The 15855-nt window shown below is 34.1% G+C and overlaps 1 protein-coding gene across 1 annotated transcript; it reads right to left on the bottom strand.

The window, feature by feature from the left end:
- Positions 1 to 14911: 14911 nt before the first annotated feature.
- On the bottom strand, positions 14912 to 15400 carry LOC106780548. The gene has a single exon (XM_014668851.1). The coding sequence runs from the start codon at positions 15398 to 15400 to the stop codon at positions 14912 to 14914; it is 489 nt and encodes a 162-aa protein (XP_014524337.1).
- Positions 15401 to 15855: the final 455 nt, after the last annotated feature.

Genomic DNA, 15855 nt, shown 5'->3' with positions numbered 1-15855 from the left:
GGTAAGACCAGATATCGTTTCCCAAGAGACTCGGTTAATACTTTACTATCGTATAATTACTAACTAATTTAAGCTAAAGAATAGTTCCCTTTAGTGTGAAGTTATGCAAGGAAAGTAAACATAATGCATGAATGGTAAAGTGACCTTCTTGGGGTTAAAACTCTAGAAAATTAAATGATTTAAGATGATATGGAATGGATATGTTGGAGAATGATTTCAACTAATACACCCCTATGCAAATGCACAAAACCACTCTTCTTCATTACTTTACTCTTGTCAACTTGCTAAGTTACTTAAACCCAATCCCTTGGTGAGAAAGCCTAGGTTCACTTATTAAATCCCAATCTCTTGGCAACCTAACAAGTTCACCCACATTAAGAAAAGAAGTTTAAGACAACCAAAGGTCCTAGCTCTATCCCTAGACACTATTTCCTTTAGGTGTTTACTTCATTTCAAGGTTCACACAACATTTCCCAATATTAAGTAAACCCTAACATCATGCTATGGTTGATCAAGTCATAACAAGCTTTAAGCAAAGAAATAAACACTAGAAAGTAATGAAAGAAGCATATTTCCATTTAAACCAAGTGCATTTACAAGTGGGTTGTAAAGTTTACATCATTCCCCAACAAAAAGAACTTAGCTTTCCATAGTCATGGAGAGCTTGAGCTTACAATAGAAGAAAATGGAGTAGAAGGAGACCCAAGGAGGAAGAAAAGAGAGTTCTCACAGCTCAAAACCAGCTCCTAGAGGTCCAAAATGATGTTTCTAAGCTTCACCCGCCAAGAAGATACCACCCTCGAAGAATGTGAGCCTTTTATAGGTCTAGGGTGCCAAGTCAGCAAAAAGTTGCGCCCACCGCCCTTTTATGGGGCGCCCAGGCGCCATCATTTAAGCTCCAACAGCGAATCAAAGGGCGCCCAACGGCCTCCAGCGGCGCCTAACGCCCTCCAAGGGAGCCTAGGCGCCAGAAACTGGGATAAAGTGCGAGTTGAAGGGCACCCAGCGCCCTCTAGGGGCGCCCAAGCGTGGAGAATTGCCAAAAAGTGCGAGTTGAAGGGCACCCAAGTGCCACTTTTGCAGAGTAACTTCTTCAAAACTTCCTTTTTCAACTCTTCCTTGGCTCTCCACTCTTGATAGTTTGAATGTCCTTCTAAAGCACACAAAGTTCCTACAAAATTTGAGGAATTAGTGATGAAAACTAATGTGTGTAACCTAAGCTTAATTTATTCACAAAGTTAGATTAGAGAGAGGATTAAGCGTGTTTCAAGCTTTAGGAGTGTTGATTTGGCAAGAAAATTGCACCATAGATAATGGTAAGAATTACCGTTATCACATTGTATGTTCGTTTCTTATTCCCACTCCTGCATGTCGTGATTTACTCACATGTGACACGTCGCTATGATCCTCCTGCGTGTCTGCCTGATGTGCTGCGTCTGGTAGTGACACGTAATCATCATCTTCGTAACACTTGTCTCTCATTGTTAACCTAACATTACCTTCATTCTGAATACGTGTTGCATTTGATAACCACATGTAATCAAGCTCTCCGTAACTTTTGTCCTCCATCTCCATCGTCGAGTTATTACTGCCTTCATCACAAATTTCCTTTGCAACAGTCATCAACACCACGTGTTCTGATTCAGAATCACCATCAACTTGCGCCAAGTTTGCCGCATCATCATTCTTGTTTTTCTTGGCAGAGTCGTTGTGCCAGCATTCTAAGGAGTAATGCCCATACTTCCTACATGTGAATCACTGAATGTTTCGTTTGTCTATTCCCTTTCTGCCTCTTCCTGTCGAGTTTTTACCACCACGATTGCCTCCTTCTTGTTGTTCATCACCAATTTCTTCGTTGTTTTGTTCAGTTGATTTCCAGTTTCTTCCTTCGTTACTACCACCTCCTCCACGCAATCGTCCTCTACCTCTCCAACGATTATTGTAACCTTGTTTCGTTCTTGCTTGAAGTGCTTGGCTCGTTGCTTGTGTCGCAGCTATCTCAGCATTCTTCCTTTCAAGCAACCTCTATTCATGTGCAACAAGCGAGTTTTGTAACTCCTTTATTTTCAACATCTCCAAGTCTTTGCACTCTTCAATGGTGATCACAATATGATCATACTGCGGTGTCAGGGTGCGTAAAATCTTTTCAATTATCTTTTTGTCCTTAACTATTTTCCCGCAAGCTCTCACTGCATTAACCAAAATTTGTATTCTGCCTACATATTTTGTCACCGTCTCTTCTTCGCCCATGCCAAGAAGCTCATACTGTCGTTGTAGTGACTGTAATCGCACCTTCTTAACTTTTCCTGTATTTCCATACCCTTGAAGAATGTCCCACACTTTTTTGACTGTGGAGGCTTTTAAGACTTTTTAAAAGATTGCTGGAGAGATGCACTGATGCAGCAGCATCCTAGCTTTGCAATCAAGACACCGATTTTCTTTGTGCAATTTCTTCACTTCATCTGTATCATTTTTCTGAGGTTCTTTGAGTCATTGCTTCACAACTTCATCTACTTCTTGAAATCCTAGGATGACCTCCATTTTCGCGCACCAGTCATCATAGTCTTTCCTATCGAAGACCGAAAGGTTGTTGTGTATCATTCCCGCCATCATGCCACTCTTTGATCGTCATCCAAGATTCTGCAAGTTTTTCGAATTGAAACCAGAAGCTCTGAATATCATTATTAACTATGAGTGGACGTGGTTTAAGCAGAGAGAATGTATTGTGTAGAGTTTTAGAAAGGAATCGTATATTTCATTAACTGAGTAAATGAATGAATACAAGCTGATATATAACAGTGTAAGAAAGGAACGAGTCAAACTGTGTAGACAAAAACAGTTATGACCGTTTTACAATTTCAATTTAAAATACTCAGCAAGGAGAACACGGAAAACATTGAGGGTATGTAAGACTAATATAAAGAAGGAAATTCGAAAGGGAACGAGATTGTTATTAAGATTAAGGTTGTGGTTGTTTTACTGTTTCTAAAAACAATTTTCCGATATTTAAAAATAAAGAAATAAGCAAACTTGTTTCATAAATAAGCTAAACCAATGTTGTTCTACTGATACACGTTATTCATTAATCACATTATTGTAAATAAGCTAAACCAATGTTGTTGGGAGAGCTTAATGTACATTTGCGTTAACAGTGCGTTACAAGGAGAATGTTTGTTTGTTTATTATAGGGTGAAAAGTAGGTTTAGGAACAATATGGAAACGATGATCTAAACATAAGCTATCAGAGTATAATACTGGCAAAAAGCTGCTATGTTCAGAGGGGCAGAAGAGAAAGAAAAGTTAACGTCTTTAATGTCTATTTAACGAAAGGGACTTGATTGAAGCAAATTTTATCACATTTGGACGAAATTGACATTTTTAAACTATGTTTGGATGAAATTATAACTTTTTTAAAAGGATGGACGAATTTGACACACTCCAACCAAACTGAAAATAAAACAAGCGATTAAGCCAAATAGTTGTTCCAGTTCATCTTTGTTGTTATTTCACACTATACAAATTTATACGATAAAAGGTAAAAGTTTAGGGTTTTTCCATTTACCAAATAGGTGTAATATTTTAAATTATTAAAACGAGATAAACTTTTTAAAAAATGACATAAATAGATAAGTCGTATTTAAAGACAAAGTGATACTTTTGAAATATTGTTTATACGTTTAAATAGAAATCATGATTTGAATCATACTATTTCACTTTTTCTCATTTTTTATAAATCAATATTTTTTGTTTTAGATAAACATATTTTTAAAAAATTATAATTATTTGATAATAAATTAAAATTTAAATATTAAAATATTATCGTATATCATTTTTTCAAAACATAAATACATATTAAAACATATATATTAAATAATAATCACATATTATTTTGATAGTTAAATTATTCAAAAAGAAATTAAATTTTTATATAGAAGATTAACCAAAGCAAAAGAACATTTAAAAAGTAAAAAGAATATTAAAAAAAATTTGAAAAGAAAAAAGCTTTATATAAAAATTCAACAGATATAAAAATTAAAAAATAAATAAATAAATAAGAACTTAATTGTTCGATTTCTATAATAAAATCCAAAAAAAAAAAGAAAATGTTATTGTAAGGTACGATATGATTAGAATAAAATAAAACGAAGTTGTTATTGTAAGGTACGATAGGAATACGACCTCGTAAAAAATAATTAAAAATTATGTTTTGAAAGTACGAAATTTTATGGATATAAAATTTCGTTCGATTTATCTATTTGTGTTCTTTTAAAAAAAAAAAAACTAAATTTTTTTAGTTAATTTAAAAAAAATAAAAAAAGAAATTGCAGCCTTTCGAAAAGTTGTATCATATAAACTGTGTCTACAATACATCGTAGAGTAGTTTAATACCTTTACCATATGAATGGGGGTGGTAAAGAGTTGTTTGAGTATGTGAGTGTTCCATTATTAACCTTGGGAAGAAAATGGTAAAGTCAGGATTGGAAACAATATAAAGATATTGGTTTTTGATGTTTTTATTTTAAATTTTGCACAGCGTAAAATAGGTGTTTCCATTTCCAACAAGGTTTATTAGGTTCATATATAAAGATAGATAATGAGGGTTATCTAACATTAAACCACCTTTATTCTTTGATTTACCTTCATAAAAGGTAGGCGGCACAAATTAGAATAGAAACATAGACTATATCATCATTTATAATTTCAATATTAGAATTGTTATTTTCGTTTTTAAGATTTGATTAAAGAAAGATGCCTATAAAGTATCATAATTCATTAATCTAAATTCAAACTGAAAAGGGAATAATATATTGAATACATTCACTGCAATTAAGATCCAATGAACTTGCTTTGTTTGTTGATAATAAAATCCCACAGCTTAACCTAATAAAAATCATTAAATTAAATTTGTTATACAAAAGAATTGGAATATCCTATTGCTCTAACATGCATTTGCTCCACCACCTCCACCACAAGCATTAACAGTAGTGTCAGCAGTAATCCCACCCACCATTCCACCAGCGGTGCCACCAATAATCCCACCCATCATCATTTCGTTGTGAAGATGGTGGTGGTTGTTGTGATGGTTGTAGTGATTGTTGAAACCACCACCACCTCCACTTCCAAATCCTCCTCTTCCGGTGGCAAGTCGACACAGCGTCGTGAGTATTACAATTAAGGTGAATACGCAGACAACAACAATGATAAATATTACGAATGGTTCCATCTCAAATAAAATGACAAAGTTATTATGAAATTAAATCCTCGACCTTTGTTGCCTTTATAGTACTCATAGGTGCCTTTCTATCGTTATGTTTACTTGTCTTTACGAGAAGCTGCTTTGCATGCTACGTTAGTTTATTCTGCAAGATACGTAACTTGTTACGCGCAGTTTTGGCTTTGACCAACACTCGGTCTTTCTTTGGACCAATTTTGTTGTAAACTTTTTTAATATAATTCTTCCTTTCAACGTGTATCACTTTATAAGCTTATCAACTGAACCAATCTAAACTCATTTAAACATAGATTTAAAAGAAAAATCTATAGTGTACCGTAGCCTGGTCAACCATAGATCACATCAACCTTAATTAACAGATTGTCGTCTTTGGTTGAACTTTATGAGCGGGTCATTTTAGACTGGACGGTTATGATCTATCGATTATGAATATGGATAATTAACTTTAATACTCACCAATTCAAAACAAAATATGTTTATTCATAATTCGATTAATGTTAATTGAAAATTCATTTCAAAACCTGTTTATAAATATAAGTGATCTATATTTATTATATTATTAATATCTAAATCATCAAAGGTCATATTAATATTAATATCAAAATACCTTTGCAAAATTCAGAGGAACACGCAGTTTGAATAATCAATTCGACCTAACACTCTACTCGTACAACTTTTGAAATTCAAACGATTCTATTACACTTAAATAATTGATCTCAACACTATATTCTAATCATAAACCAATGTATTTCTAAACTTTTATTTTCTTTAACATCGCATTGTATTTTCACTTCCCCATTTTTTCTTTCTTACTTATACACACTTATACCCATCCAAAAATTGGAATGCACCCTAACCTTTCTCCCTAAGCTTAAAAGATTACACCGAAATTTGTAACTCAAAATTAATTAAATTCAAGCAATCCTGTTAACAAAAACACTTTTTGTTTTATTTGTATTTGACGTCATTCGTAAATGATAAAGTGAAGAAGCCTGTGTCACCACGTCTAATGTTCCCTTTTATAAGAACAACTCGTGTCACTTTCAACCTTCTACCGTCCATATTTCATTATTCAAATTTTGGCGCAAAGAATTACTCTATCCTATTTATTTTGGGGATGACGATCACTGCACGCACCATTTGCGTAAACGAGTTCCTTTTAATTAATGAAAATTACATTTTGACAAGTATGTGCTGAAGCAGAATTTGAAGGTTGAAAATATTTTCAAATTATTCGTCCCTATTTTCAAATAACCAATTCTAAGGTAAAGTCCTTTTAAGTTTTATCTTATGAATAAACATAAAATAGAAAAATTCGTTTAACCTTGTATGATATGGAGATAGGCCCAACGGTTAACATTCATGGCGTTCGGTCTATCCTTATGTTAACGGTCAAGCAAATTAAATGACTTTGCTGATATTGGACCATAATTGAGTAAACACTTAAGTTATTGATGTTGGACCATAATTGGACCAACACTTAAGTTATTGATGTTGGACTATAATTGGATCAACATTTAAGTTATTATTATTAGGTCAATAGCTTGGGTAGACAAGCGGTTAATAAATTAGTAACAGAATGATTAAAAATATTAATAACTGATTGCTTGAAGCTGTGTATTGGTAACAAACCAAATTTAAAGATAAGTCCATTTAATTGAGCTAATGTCAATTTAGGGTCCATAAGATGCTTATAAATATAGAAGGCGAGAGTTGTTCCCTCCACCACCCCAAGTGCTCCCTACATCTTCTCACTATTTTTTTATTACAAAAATACCCTACACCTCCCCATTATCTTTAACACACCTATCATATGCACCTTTAGCATTTTGAACAAACTAATTTAAATTAGGTTTAATACCTATTTTGGTCCCTCCTTTGGGAGGGTTTGTTCAAAGTGGTCCTCCCTTTTTTCAAAAGTTCACTTTAGTCCTAGCTTTCGCAAAAACTGTTCAAGTAGGTCCTTTTTGGTAACGTCGTTAACTTGACTAGCGGCAGAGCTGCCAGGTGTGTAATGTTTGATGATGTGGCATTGTAACTTGTTTTAAAAAAAATATATAATTGTGAGGTGTAAATTAATATAATTAGGGTAAAATAAAAAAAATTAAATTGGGTAATTGTTACAGTACTGATTCATGGTTATTGTTCCCAAGTTTAAAAGCAATGGTTAGGGTTTGTGGTTATTTGCTCCAGAGTTTTCGAAAGTTAAAAGGTTAAGGTTAGGGTTTGGAATGGCTTCTGCACAAAGTGGTTGTTCTTGTTCGAAGACAACGGGCAAAGGAGCTTCGCATTCATCACAGGGTGTTGTTTCGAGGGGTGGTGGGATAACTCCTATTTGCCACTGTGGTGATTTTGCTGTACTGAAAGTTGCGAAAACTGCAAGGAATATTGGGAGGCAATTTTGGGCATGTCGTCATTATAAGGTTTTTTTGAATAGCATAGTCACTTTTATGTTAAATTGATTTCCTGTGTTGATAGTTTTTTGTGTTTTTTGTGAATAATAGAGTGCATTTACAAGTGGGATGTCATCTAACTTTTTCAAGTGGTGTGGTGAAGAGAACGCTAATGATAGAGATGGTACAAATGTGAGGCAAAGCAACAAGAGGACCACTGATATCGAAAGTAGTGTCAAAGAGTTGCAGAGAAAGATAAAGTTCTTAGTTAGAGTTGTGGTTGTTCTTATTGTGCTTAACATCATCATATTGGGGCTGTGTTTAGGTTTATGTTAGGTGACCAATGTGCAATGTATGTTGTGTTCATGTATTATAAGTTGATGTTGTGTTCATGTATTATGAGTTGATGCTGTAATATTTTGACTGTGTTTAGGTTGATGTTAGGTGGGCAATCTGCAATCAATGTTGTGTTTGTGTATTATGAGTTGGTGTTGTAATATCAGTGAACCATCTGGGTTATTACAATAAAATTCGTAGTAGTCCTCAGTTTGGCTTAAAATTGTGTATTGTGGTCCTCATTTTGGGTTTAAAATGTTGATTTTGGTCCTCCTTTTAGTAAAAAATTGTTCAAAACAGTCCCTTAATACACATAATACTAGTACATGGTAAGGAAACCTAAACGAACATCCAAACAACATAAAGCTTCATAATATCAATACATCCAAACAAGGGTAGTGTCATACACAAAATCACTACTGTCATACATAACAAGTCTAAATTCAAACATGTCTACATTCAAATATCAAAGATAACATGTCTAAATTCAAAAATCATACATAACAACTAAGGTACTGTCCTACACAATATCAATCTATGGAACTTTTCTTCTAATAGTTAACTTTTTCCTTGCTATTGGTGGAGTTGGTTCTGTGATCGAATCTTGTGTTGGTAGTGGTGGTTGAGGAGATTGGTCACTTGCTGGTTCTTGTGTACTTTGTGCTTGTGATGTTTCTGTTGGTTCTATGATGGGTGGACGTAAAGGGCATACTTTTTTGTTGTGCGCCAATTGACGATAGATGCTACACTTCTTTCTATGGCCACCAACACTCATCTGGATCCCATCCTTGGTTAGCTCCCATGGCTCCAATCTTCTTTTCTTCTTTGGCCTTCCAGGCATCTTCCTCTTAACTGGTGACATTACATCGCGGAAGCTTGTATTTTCCCATAGGAGGTGGCCATTCACAGGATAAATGATGGATGCATTTGAGGTTGAGAACAAAGACACTTGGTCATGGTTTATGGAGCTACTCATTGAAGACCTAGGTGGACCTGAGGTCTGTTCTTCACTGACATTGATATCAGATCAACAAAAGGCATGTTTTTAGTGTTTTATCATGTTATTTTGAGGTTGTTCAAATAAAGATCATGTTATAATGCTAAGTCATTGACAGGGACTGTTACCAGCTGTACAAAATCTCTTACCTGGAGTAGCTTACAGATTTTGTGTAAGGCATTTGTATGCCAATTTCAGAAAAAAGTTCCCAGGAAAGAACCTCAAGAAGTTATTCCTCCAAGGTGTGACAGTTTTTACTTTAAATTTGTTTGACTTTGTCATTATTTAAGATACTGATTATATGGCTTACATGTGCAATAAAGGTTTTGGTCCAGATCAAGGTTCACAAGCACAGCTTAATGTGATACCTTAGTAAATAACATGTCAGAAGCCTTTAACAGTGTTTTGGTTCACACGAGGACAAAACCTATTATTACAATGTTGGAGGAGATCAAACTTTACATGATGAAAAGATGGGCCACTAATAGGACTAGGGTAAGCTCATTTAAGTCAAGAATTTGTCCAAAAATACTAAGTAGACTACAAAATGAGGCTCAACTAACAAAGTACTGGATTCCAAGGTATTGACATATTTATTTCTTTTTTAATAGCTGCTGGTTAACATTACTAATGTTTCCTAATGTTACACAGCTGGTCTGCACATAAGATATTCGAAGTCAGACATGTGTCCCAAAGTGGGGAGAAGTTTGTGGTCAATATTAAAGGATACTCATGCTCCTGCAGAAAATGGAGCATAAGTGGAATACCTTGTGCTCATGCATTAGCAGCAATGAGGTTTCTCAACCTAGATGCAGAGGAGTACATACTTGTATGCTTTCTCACTTCAACCTATGAAGAGCAGTACACATCTATTATATATCCTATCAATGGAAACAACATGTGGGAGGTAACCCAATATCCAGACGTCATGCCACCATCAAGAAGAAAGTTGTTCGGTCGTCCTAAGAAGAAAAGGAGGTTAGAGAAGTGGGAGTTACAAAAAGATAGCACCAGAGTGACCAAAGGTCGATTGGTTAAGAGATGTAGCAAGTGCAGAGAAGTGGGTCACAACAAAAAGAGATGTCCCAACAGCAACGAACAACCTGTTATGCAGGCAGAAGGAGAAGAACCCACTTCTTTGGGTCAGGGTGCAGCACATGCAGAAGAACCAAATCATTGATTTCATAATGTTTTAGGTTTTTTGAAATGAAATGTAATACATAGATCTTTGATGTAATACATTACAACACTCTTTTAGAATCTATGTTTTATATTTCAGACTTCTATATATAAGAATCTAAGTTTTATATGTCAGACTTCTATATATTAGTATTTGGAGAAACAATGTTTTGCTCACTACAAGAAAAAATGAAATTATATACGGAATTTTATATAGGATCCACATTCGTATATACATCAGGTATTATATACGAAACTTATGTACGGATTTTAGACAAGTATTTATCTATGGAAATTATATACAGATATTTATATAGGATTTTCTGTATATAAATTCTGTATTTAAATTTGGCGCGAGATGTCGAGAAAGTTATCTACTGATTTGAGCTGTATATATTGCCAAATATCCGAGTGTAAGTATATCCATGCGTTAGCCACTGATTTTACATACGGGTTGGGAAAATAATTTACTTAAAAAAATGAAAATGAAATAGGTTCTTATTAGAATAAGTTGAAGCAAACCCTGAAGGCTACTTTTCTCAAAACCTTCGAGCTTTTCTCTCTTCCTTGAACCCATTGTTCTCAAACCCTCGAGCTTTTCTCTACCCTTGCAGCCATATTTCACATCTCTGTCTGGAGCCTTCTTCGCTCTCGTTGTGCCTCTCTCGAGCCCTCTTCATTGTCGCTATCCCTCTCTGTCCAACTATCGTAGCATTGTCGCTATACCTCGTTAACCAAGAAATGTCCTTCATCAAAGACTGAAACTCTTCGGTGACGTAGTTGGATGCTGAGAATCTGGTAAGTAAACCCTAATGGTTGGTAATCCATGAAATCTTTAAATGCTTGGTAAACCCTAATCCCTTTTTTTCTTTGTTTTATTTGGCACATTTGTGGTTCGGCTCGCAAGACGTAGTTGGAGTGTTTGCAGGCATCGATTGAGGCAATTGTGTGGCGGTTTAAGAAGATTGTTGGCAAGTTGCGAAGGCCCTTAGTGAAGGAACCAGAGGTGAGTGAAATCCCTTGCCATTAAAGTTTCTTAGATGCAAAAAAATGTTGTTTTGCTTGGTTTGCTTAATCTGAAGATTGAATACTCAGTTGAAGTTTCAATACCCTAATGTTTTGTGCACCTCTAGAAGAGATTTATTAACATAAGTGATCATAAATTATTTTTATATTTAGTAGGTGAGAACTGAAAGCTAAAAGCAAATATTCAGTCATGTTATAAGTGATCACACTTACCTAAAATAAAAAGTGCAGAACCAATGAAAAGAACTTGAAAAATCCGACCAGGGATGTTTGCATAACTCATATTTCTCCTAGACATCCTTTCTTTACTTCAATTTCCAACTTCCATTTCCTTTTCATAAGAAATGAAGTTCCAAATGCCAGGGATGTTTGTTGAATCTAATTGCTTAATATGAGAATACTTTACAAAATGGGGTTTCCTCAATCTTGTGCCAAATGCCAATAGCACTTGGATCCTCATATTAAAGTTTGGTCTTCACTTGAAAGATAGTGGTAGCTTGTCTAATGTATATAAATATAGATGAAAACTTCATCTTATAAGATTATTGCACTTAAAAGTCAACTTTTTACCAACCGTTTATTCATTTCAATCTCATATACAACTATCTATCTATATATGTATATATATATATATATATATATATATATATATATATATTGTCCGTTTATGAACCTTTGCTTCTTCACCCTTCCATTTCGTACACTGTTAATGTTATTGGAAAACCTTCTTAAATTTGACATATTTAACTACTAGGTTTTCTCTCGTTAAAATATCAATTACCATATTTTTCTACTACATATATATCATACTTAATTTATGTTAGTTAAAGTTTCATCTCAGTAGTTCTTTTATTTATTAACTTTTTCAGAAGCCTTGGCTTGGTCAAGTGTTCCAGCTTGAAGTTTGGTCTGGTCAACGAATTACAGCCTTGAGTATTACTAATAAAGGTTGTAAACATATTTGATTAAATCTCCTAGCACATTCTCTTCTACCTCTTCCTCCATTAAATTGATTTTCAAGTTACCAACCTACTTTGTTTAAAAGCAGAAGACGAATTAGAGGATCTGTTTTGGTTTTCAGTAATAAAATAAATTATTTTAGTTCAATGTGCTCTTTCTATTTCTTACTTTTTGTTCAAGTTCTTTGACTAAGATATGGTATTGAACTTGGTTAAAAAAATTGTCATTATAAAATTCGATTATCATTCTGTATTAGATTATGCTTGTATTCATTAATGTTGGTTTTTGTTTGCTTAGTGTTGCCATTGGACGAGAAGGAGGTGTTGCACCTCTGATTGCAATTGCACTGTTTGAAGCAGAGGTAATTTATTCCCTTTATGTTTGATGCTTACGTTTATGTTTATAATTTAGTGTTAGACAAGTACATAGCAATTCCAAAAAAGAATCTCATTTTAGTGGTTCAACTAGTTCCTTGTTGGTGGTGTTATTATTTTAGTCTTTTAAGTTGCTTTAGAGTAGCTGTTTGCAATTATATTGGTGGGGTTCCATAAGCGTTTTTCCCTTTTGGGTTCTATCAATAGTTTTTCATATAAATTCATAGTTCATATGTTATGTAGGTTAAGTAGGTGGTTAAACAGAACAACTATTATTTGTTGCTAGCAACTGGGATGTTTTGTTTTTTATTAGTTACTTTTCTAGGTTATCATATGATGATTTTCTTACTTTAGTTATTGTTGACATCCCAAAGGGCTTTAGCTATCAAGTGATGACACATGAATATCACATTCCCTCTCAAGCAAGAGTTGTTTGGGCATGAAGTGCGTATACTTCACATGCCTATCATGTGTTTAAATTAAGCTTTTTACTATGGGAATATCTGGTCTTCTTGTATTTAGATGTTGATATCTCGGGTTGCAGTTTTCTTTTTTACCTGTAAACTTTTATGAAAAAATTAACACTGCTTTACTTTGTTATTAAAACATTGTTGAAAATAAGGTTTCAACCATAATCATGATATTAAAACATTTCTTGGTATTATGTGTTAGAATAGTCATTTGTGTTTGGTATTTGGCAATAATTCCTTCAAGATTAAATGAATACGTAGTTGTAATGATCCTTGCCTAAGGGGATATAGTTGTAAAGATTTTCATGCCTAATATTATGTTAATGTTCAATGATATTGTGATTGTGATTAAAGGGATTGATATGATATTATTGTAACTAAATAAGTCATCTTGGTTATTTCTACCCTCAATGCCCATCACGATAACCACTGTTGTCACAGTCAATACCCATTGTCCCTACTACCATTAGGCAGTTAGGAAGAGTGTTTGTTTATTCTGCATATTCATCTGTGGTTATTTCCACAGATAGTATATTATGTCTTACTTTATTATGTAGATGTGGCTTCAATGAAAAAATATATATTGCAAATACTATTTATTCTTATGAGTGGAGTAGGAATTGCCAACAACTGTTTACGGATGTTGAAATAATTAATCTAATCCACAAATAATCTTGTTAGTATTTTTGTTGCTTGTGTATATGTTGCAATGATCTTTTAGATTCTTCAAAGATTATGAGTTTGACTACATAACAGTTAGCCATTAATTGATTACTCTTGGTTCCTAATTATCAAACAACCACAATGAGGTAAAGTATGTAAAAAAAAGATAACATCATGTCTGACAAACTCCTTTGTGTATTGATAGATAAATATTGAAACTAAAATTCTGAAATAGTAAAGCTCATGTTTAGTGAAATCAAGGTGGTAATATAATCATAGAAGTAATTATCAATCATGGATAAAGTTATACATAGTAAGAATAATTGGATGAGCACGCTTAGCTGTTTTGGCATTAAATATTGAAAAACAGATCCAGCTGAAGTAGTAAAAAATAAAGAAATGAATGTTTCACTTCATTCATCTTATATACGGATATTTCCGTATATAACTTATATACGGATATTTCCGTATATAACTTATATACGGATATTTTCCGTATATAACTTATATACGGATATTTTCCGTATATAACTTATATACGGATATTTCCGTATATAACTTATATACGGATATTTCCGTATATAACTTATATACGGATATTTCCGTATATAAATCTACCTACGAGGGATTTACATACGGATTTTGGGTCGTATATAATCTGTATTTAAACAACTATTATATACGGATTTTTGGCCTTATATACGGATTTTGGCTGTAGATAATTATCATTTTTCTTGTAGTGGCTATTATAATACAATATTGGTATTTCAATGACATAGTATTTGTCTTAGCAGATTTCATTAGATAATTTATGCAGATTTGATACCATATGTCAAATACTGAATGACAGTGTTGTATGTGAATCTTTTATTCATACCATATGTCAAATAATTTATGCAGCTTTCATAGCATACGTGAAGAATTGTTTGGAGAAGTTCCAATTAGAGAAGCTAAATGTTAAACTTTACACAGGAGCAAAGTACCCTTTCTCGAAATTTCATTTTTTCCTCATTCAACCGAAAGAACTGGCGGTAAATTGCATAACTTTAGGGCTAATCCCACGAGACAGCAACATTATAACGATCTCAATAGAAGGGTCAACCTTTCTGGAGTCCAAACACGCCTTGATCAACAAGTACAAATAAAAATAAATTTCACTGCAAACGATCATTTCATTAACCCTTGAACATCTTAACTTCATTAAACAACTGCAAATAACAGAAAAGAAAATTACAACTTAATTACATTAAACAACTGCAACTACACATAAACAGAGATTATCATGTCCTTCCCAAGAACATTGCAATTACAATGATGTTCATTACACATAAAACACTAACAACATGGACCAAAATTTTTGTCCACCTTTCAACACCCATCACGGCTTTCTGCACAGCTACAAACTTTTCCTCCACCTTTCGTCCAACTATCTTGTTATCACTTTCATTTTCAAAATTCTTCACCAACCTCTGATCATTTGCTTCCAACACCTCACAGCTAACACTTTCGTCATGACCGCAATCAGCTAACCATCTGAAGTAGTTGCATCCAACAGTTTCAGATCCAACCTTATACCTAGGGCAACCCCAGAATTGTCTCCCTCGATTCTTAGTGGTTTTTGCAGTCCTCAGCACACACTTCTCTCCACAATGGCAACTCAGTGACGCCTCCTTCCTGCTCCACCCACCATATCCATGAGAGCTCACACAGTGAATTTGCTTTCGACACTCATTGCAACTACAAGATGAAGACGGATGTTGCATAGACATGGTTCGTTGCGTCTTGTGAACCCTAAATGCGACACACTTCTCTCTTCAGCAACCTTCAATTGTTTTGCGACACACTTCTCTCTTCACCAACCTTCAATTGCAATATTCTGAAAAAATGAACCCTAATGCCCAAATTTATAAAAACTTCTAAAATGAACCCCAATTTTAAAAATCTTCTTTTAAGAAACTGCCACGTACAAGGGTTCACCTCAAAAAGCCACTCAAGACGCTCTGTGCAAGCCACGTTTTAATGTCTAGCCACGTCACCCTAACAGGTGAGCAAAAACTTGACGGGGTTAAGTTGATTTAACGGTGATGGCTCAATTGAGTCAATTATACACTATTAAGGATCAAATTGGGAAAAAAATAAAACGGCGATGAAACTGGGAAAAACGTACAGAAATAGGGACCTTTGAAGGGGTTTAACCTAATAATAATTGGTAAGACTAAGTATC

Source organism: Vigna radiata, unplaced genomic scaffold, assembly GCF_000741045.1.
Source record: "Vigna radiata var. radiata cultivar VC1973A unplaced genomic scaffold, Vradiata_ver6 scaffold_391, whole genome shotgun sequence".
Classification (NCBI taxonomy): domain Eukaryota; kingdom Viridiplantae; phylum Streptophyta; class Magnoliopsida; order Fabales; family Fabaceae; genus Vigna; species Vigna radiata.
Note: the sequence above shows the minus strand (reverse complement) of the source record. Positions and strands in the feature narration are given on the sequence as shown.